This window comes from Balaenoptera physalus (genome assembly GCF_965194825.1).
Source record: "Balaenoptera physalus genome assembly, chromosome: 1".
Taxonomy (NCBI): domain Eukaryota; kingdom Metazoa; phylum Chordata; class Mammalia; order Artiodactyla; family Balaenopteridae; genus Balaenoptera; species Balaenoptera physalus.
The window spans coordinates 56418728-56425492 of record NC_138882.1 but is presented as its reverse complement, the minus strand read 5'-3'; the positions used below and the strand labels follow the sequence as shown (position 1 = coordinate 56425492).

Here is a 6765-nt window from a genome sequence, read left to right as displayed (position 1 = left end):
TAGAAGGTATGAAGGGCATAAGAGAAACTGATCCAGTCAGTTCAGAGTGTTCTGGCAAGTTCTGGCTATGGTCGTCATGTGAGGGTGCTGAGGCTAAGTCCCCCTTCATGTGGAGGAATTGATGTACTTCCAGCTACCTCCCCCCATAGACTGTGAGTTCTTTGAGGGCAGTGACAGGATTGGTGAATCTTCAGATCCCTCTTGCTCCCTGAGGAAACTGGGTCATAGTGAGTGCCACATTTAGTCTGAATTGAATGACTGACTGACTAGGGTGGGGACTGGGGGTCCTTAATGGATTCAGTGCATGAGAAGGAATAAAGTTGCCATGTATTTGCATTTCAAGGGTTCAAATTACTGCATTTTACCATTACCATTATCTGGTGACAAAACATTCAGAAAAAAAAAAAAAATCCAGAAAGTTTCAAAAAGCAAAACTTGAATTTGCTGCTTTCAGACAACTATTTCCATAGCATTTACATTGTATTTACAGCTATTTCCATAGCTTTTACATTGTATTAGGTATTATAAGTAATCTAGAGATGATTTAAAGTATAAATAGGATGTTATATGCAAATAGTATGTCATTTTATATAAGGGATTGAGGATCCTTGGATTTTGGCATCTGCGGGGGTCCTGGAACCAACCCCCTGTGGATATCAAGGAATGACTGTATATATTTGATTATTCTTTTTTTTTTAGTGCAATGATAATTTTTAAAAATTTTTTATTTATTATTTTTAACATCTTTATTGGAGTATACAATAGTGTGTTAGTTTCTGCTTTATAACAAAGTGAATCAGTTATACATATACATATGTTCCCATATCTCTTCCCTCTTGCGTCTCCCTCCCTCCCACTCTCCCTATCCCACCCCTCTAGGTGGTCACAAAGCACCGAGCTGATCTCCCTGTGCTATGCGGTTGCTTCCCACTAGCCATCTATTTCACGTTTGGTAGTGTATATAGGTCCATGGCACTCTCTCACTTTCTCACAGCTTACCCCTCCCCCTCCCCATATCCTCAAGTCCATTCTCTAGTAGGTCTGTGTCTTTGCAATGATAATTTAAGCAAAGTCGCCTTCTACATTATTACAGTATAGAGTTTTGAATATCAAAAAAATTTTTTAGGGTTTACAGTATTTATTGCCTCTTTAGGTAAGCTGTGAAGGAGGACTTTTAGTTTATAGTAATATAACTCCAGAAAAATACTGCAGATGCATATTTTCATAACTGACTCTGAGGTATATACTCATATACCTACAGCTTAATATATGCAAATGTCTCCAATCTGATTATTGTACAGTCTTAGCATTCTAGAATGTATAATTTTCAATTACTGGAGTGCTGTTTTATGTAAAACTCATATCTCACAATGCATCATTTTTCTTCTGGTTTCCCTGAATTTCTATTGTACTGAATTTAAAATGTGAGTATGAAAGTCCACAAATGGGTGGATTGGTAGCAGGTTATAAAGAGAACTTCCTTTTCTCTTTGAAACATCTTTTGGGACTTTCTCTTTTCCTGAAGTGTATCTTTTGAAATCTTTAAATACAAAAATTAAAAGAAAAAAAACTCCATGAAAGTGAGTTATTATTATTCATAAAGAGTAGACGACTACTTGTTTAAAGGCACATCAGGAAATGGTCATTGGGCCCTGGTCAATGGTCAGAGAAGGTCACCAGTGTTTTAACACAGACAAATTTTCACACTCTCACCATCTTAATGTTGGTGCCATTTTGAGTCCTGGTGGTTTCACATTAAGCCTATTTGTCCAGTGCGTAGACCCTCTTTTATTTCCCACAAGGAGGGCATAAATGGTGCTAACAGGAGTTGCAGAGAGTGCAGTTTGGCCCCCACTCCTTGCTTGGGCCCTCACATCTTGTGATCTAGGATTCCTGAGATCCATTTTTAGTTCAAGACTCTTCTTATGAAGCTCTATTTCTCAGCCTTTAAAACTCCATGGTCCTTCCTGATGAGCACAAGCCAGCTCACAGTTTCTTGTAACTTTATTTAAAATTTCAAAACAAATGGAACCAATATTATGCCTAGAGCCAAATTAAAGTCATTTTAGTATTGAGGATGCTATTTTTTTTTTTTCTTTTGAGGATGCTATTTTTAACCACACCTACACCATTCTGGAAATTTCGATAGCTCAGGGAGGGTGAAGATGATGAAGAGAATGAAAGATGCCCTCCATTAAGAGATTCTCCCTTGGCTCCACCTGGCAGAATTAGCAGTTCCACGGGAAAGAGCAGACCATGGCTTTGGACCTCTTCATGCAGCACAGCTGGGGCTTGCTCCTCAGGGAAGGGGTTGGGCTAGTGGGGTAAGCTCAGGATTTGCCCCTTCTCTCACTGACCAGGTGTCTTTGCTTTTGTTTTCTGTTCTTTCCGTCTTCCCCTTCAGAGCATCGTGTGCACTGGGCGGCGTCAGTGGCACCCAGACCCCCTCCTGATCCACTGCATCCAGTCCTGTGAGGTAAGCCACCTCCCCTCCCCCAAACGCAGACCAGAGCTCTCTGTTCTGCTCAACTTATGGAGACTTGCGTCCTTCTGCTTCCATATTTGCCCTTTCCCAGCTCCTATGTCCTTTGCGTAATCTCTTAAATTTAGCTCCACAATCCCCAAATTACAGATATTAGGATTTCTGATTTTGCCTTTTTTTAAATTTTAACAAAATCTCCAGGGTTCCATTTTAAATGGCTTAATAAAAGTTGAAAGCAAGTCAGAATTATTTATGGTTTTGGGATTCTCTAACCGGGCCTCACTGGAGTTTAGTTAGATCAGACTTTTGCAGATCAGTGGCCCACAGACAGGGGTTTGGCCAGCTCAGCGTCTAAAAACAATTTTGTTTTGGTTGCTAATGCTTAAAAATTGGGATTTTCACATAAAATTCATATGTGTATACGTAACTTTACACACACACACCCCAAGTAAAAATAAATATAAAACTCTTTGTGCAAAGATTTTTCTCTTGAAAAACAAGAATATCTGACAACCGTGGCAACAGTTAGCTGGATCTGAGCGGCAGCTACAACACCAGAAGGGCAGCTGCCCTCCAGTTCAGCGTGGTCCTCACCAGACTCTGTAGCTTCTCACCTACTGGGCTTCTCTCATTGACATCAACTGCCTGGGTCACGCAGGCATCTCTGTTTTCGACCTCTGAGGAGGTCCTGTAGTCCACTGTTGATTAACCCAAACTAGACCTTTACTACCTCAAGGAAGCCTGTTTACTTCTCACACAAGGCATTCCCCCAGCAGTGGGGGACTCAGGGGGATGTGAATTCCTTAACTAGATTAAGAGGAGTTTTTGCAAGGAAGAGTCAAGAATGAGGCAGAGCCTTGCTGAGGGAGATTGAGCCAGGAACCCTGACATGGGAGCTATTACACTCACACACATCACACACACACACACACACACGCACGCACACACACCATTTAAGCCCTCTCACCCTGGGTACAGCCAGTAGCAGATACAAATACTGTAGTCTCAGGCTAGAGTTAGGCTTTGTCATCAAAGTCTTTCACTGGAAGTAATTAAGCCACTTAGCAGCAATGCTCAATAATTCTGGCTGTGCCTAGTGCGCTAGAGAGAGCTGTTTAACTTGCCCTTGACTTCCAGCACCCTCCCCCTGCATACACACCCAACCCACATGCCTGTTAGTCCCTAGATTCTCCTGTATCCCTGTTTCTCTTGATCTAATTCTGGGAAACTAGGATCTACATGAGGCCAAAGAGGGGGAAATTGTGGGGTTTCAGACAAAGGGAAAGCTGGGTGGGGAAATGATACCAATAAAATAGCATCCTGAGAGTGCATCAGGAAAAATACTAGCATGGAGTGCGCTTTGTTACGTGTGGGCCAACAAAGCAGCTCGTCTCCTGCCATCATTAGAAAAACAGATGGCAGTGGGGTGGGGAGGGGAGGGAGTGACTCATCCACTGGGCAGGGGGTAGCAAGGGGGACGAGGAGGCCAGGGAAGGAAGGAGATAAACAGACAGAGGATTTGCGAACTTTGGCGAGATCAAAGGGGTCCTGAGAATTCCCTTCTGTGGCTTCCAGGCGTGATCGCAAGAGGGAGGGTGGATGGCAGGGCTTGGAGCTGGCTTCAGTGTTTCCCAGAAGGTTACAACACAGAGCTTTCCCCATTTGTCCTCACTCCGTGCTGCACCCCAGCACATGCTCTGGATCCCTTATCCAGAGCTTCCCAGGCTTCTTTCAGCCCCTTTGTTGGTGTGACAAGGAACAAACCTGCATTCCCTCTTCTGACCCCTCTGCCCAACTGCTATCACACACAGCTGAGGCTTGACCACCACACACCTGTTGGTACCCACACTCCAGGGCTTCTCAAAACATGGCCCCTGGACCAGAACAAGTGGCATTGCCTGGGAACCTGTTAGAAATGCACATTCTCAGGCCCCATCCCAGACTTACTGAATCAGAGACTCTGGGGGGTGGGGATCAGCAATCTGTGTTTTAACAAGGGCTCTGGGAGGTTCTGAAGACCGCTTAAGTTTGCAAACCACCTCTCTGGTCACTATGGGAGCAGACAAGAAGGTTCCTAGACTATGGGTCCCTAATTTGAAGCTTATTTGTCTAGGAATAATTCTAGCCTACATTATTCATTCACATTCTGACTATTCTACAGTGTTTCCCGTGACTCTCTGGGTAGGACAAGATTTGACAGGACATGATTTTGCTTCTGGTTTCCCAGCAAAGGCTAGGAAGAGAAAAAAAACACTTAGAGGGGTGGACAGAAGGAACAAAGAAGAAGAATCAATACCTGTAGAAAAGGAAAAGGAATTGGGCAGAGCGGGGCACATGGGGAGAAGCAGAAACAATTGTAAAGGAATAAGTAATAAGAAATGCAGAGAGGGAGGACGAGGATGGAAAAGAAAGGACAAGAGCGGCTGAAACTGGCCTGTTCTAGGGGCAACTTGGCAGGCACTTAGTTCTTTACTGGAAAAAAGTCAGCTAAATATATTAGGGAGAACCAAAGAGTGTCAGAGACAGATGGAGAGGAAACAGACCCGGATGCAAGATAAACTGAAGAGGGTTAGGTGGGTGAGGGCAAGTTTTAAAACGTGTGGCACAGAAATCTGATACTTTGAACCCCAGTGTCTAAAATGGGTTTTCTTTTTTGGCTTTCCGATAGCGAATTGAATTCTAAGATGTCCCCTTAAGACATTCAACCTCATAAGAGTGAAGTACATCATTCTTTATTGGTCTCAGTACGCCGAGGCATTGAACCAATCCCCTCACTCTCCCACTCCACGCCTGCGTTGTGTCACTTCTGCACCTCTGTTTGTGTCCTATCCCCTTGGCCACAGAGTTTTAGCCTTCAATTCTCCACTGTCTATGCCTCTCACTTTTCTTTAAGAGACAGCACTGAAGGTTCCCTCTGAGACATCTGATGTAAATAATGCCATCTTCTCGTGGTGACTTACGCTCCCATTTTCTCAAGAGCACGTGTGTACCACATATCTGGAGTCGAAACCTGTTCATGCCTTAAATTCTATTTTTCTAGTTGGTTCTTGTGTTTCACCTTCTTGACCCAGACACTCCTTGTATTTTCTATTTCTTTTGTAAGTTGCAAACGGGCAGGGAGTGGTAATTTGGTTGGTGGAGAAGTTTTGAAGTTAAACAAATATAGGTTCAAATCCTGGGTCAGCTGAGTGGTGTAAGTCTTTGTGTCTTAATCTGTATTGGGAAGCGGGGGCAACACAGCCATTTTAAGGAGTTGTGATAAGGGATTAATGTGATAATGGACATAAATGTTTAAGCATCATGCCGTTCCGGGTCCATAGTAGATGCTTATAGGGTGGTGGCAACTGTTATGCGCTATTAGCCACTCTGCGAATGCTTACTGAATGAGTGCAGCAGAAGGCAGGGCAGAGCTGCTGGGTGACCTCAACGTGTTTAGATGCAAACTCTGAAGATGGGAAAAGGGAAAGAACAAAGGAAGAAAGGGGAACAGACCATTCCCTGGAGACCCTCTGAGAGCCACAGTTTGCAAATCACTTGGAGACAGCTGCTGAATCTAATCGGTCATGAGGAGCTCTACTCATTCCTACTGTTGCCCTCGTTGGGGCCTCAACATCTCTCACCTGGGCTATTGCATTAGTTTCCTAATTGTTAACCCTAATCCCAGACCTGTGCCCATTAAAATTATAGGCAAGCACACAAATAGTCAATGATAACTTTGTAGAAAACAAAGACTTATTCTGCCAAATGCTTGGCCAATTGAGTGCACTCTTTTCCCAGTATGGGTGGCGGGGAGGGTTTTCCTCATTTTGTGGGGTGGTAATTGAAGTGAGTGTTCACTCCGTCAATGAACACATTATACCGTCAGATCATATGTGTTATCTTCTCTCTCTTTTTCCTTCCTTCTTCCCTCCCTCCCTTCCCTCCCTTCCCTCCCTCCCTCCCTCCCTCCCTTCCTTCCTTCCTTCCTTCCTTCCTTCCTTCCTTCCTTCCTTCCTTCCTTCCTTCCTTCCAAAAAGTCATATTTATTAATTCTAACAAAGTCTACAGTCCTAGGTTCCATTAAACTAAGAACATCTTGTTCTCTAGGGAATGCAGCTGGAAATAAAGACCACATTTCCAGCCTCCTTTTGCATAGAAATGACTAATTTCCTTCCTGTAGGATGACTAAAATTGAGTGCCCATTGACCTACATTTTGGTTCTGCTTTTTCTGTGAGCACGTATTTCTTACAAGTTTGTTGTGCTTGTCAGCAGCCCCCCATTTTGGATTACAATTTCTGATATT

The 6765-nt window shown here is 43.6% G+C and overlaps 1 protein-coding gene across 8 annotated transcripts in view; it reads left to right on the top strand.

Moving 5' to 3' along the window:
• The window catches only part of PAPPA2 (pappalysin 2), a 431292-nt gene that overhangs the window by 387891 nt on the left and 36636 nt on the right, over nucleotides 1–6765 (top strand). For all 8 annotated transcript variants that reach the window (XM_082437017.1, XM_082437016.1, XM_082437015.1 and 5 more), the window contains one exon: nucleotides 2405–2476. In XM_082437017.1, coding sequence (XP_082293143.1) covers nucleotides 2405–2476 — 72 coding nt within the window. The remainder of the gene's footprint in view (nucleotides 1–2404; nucleotides 2477–6765) is intronic.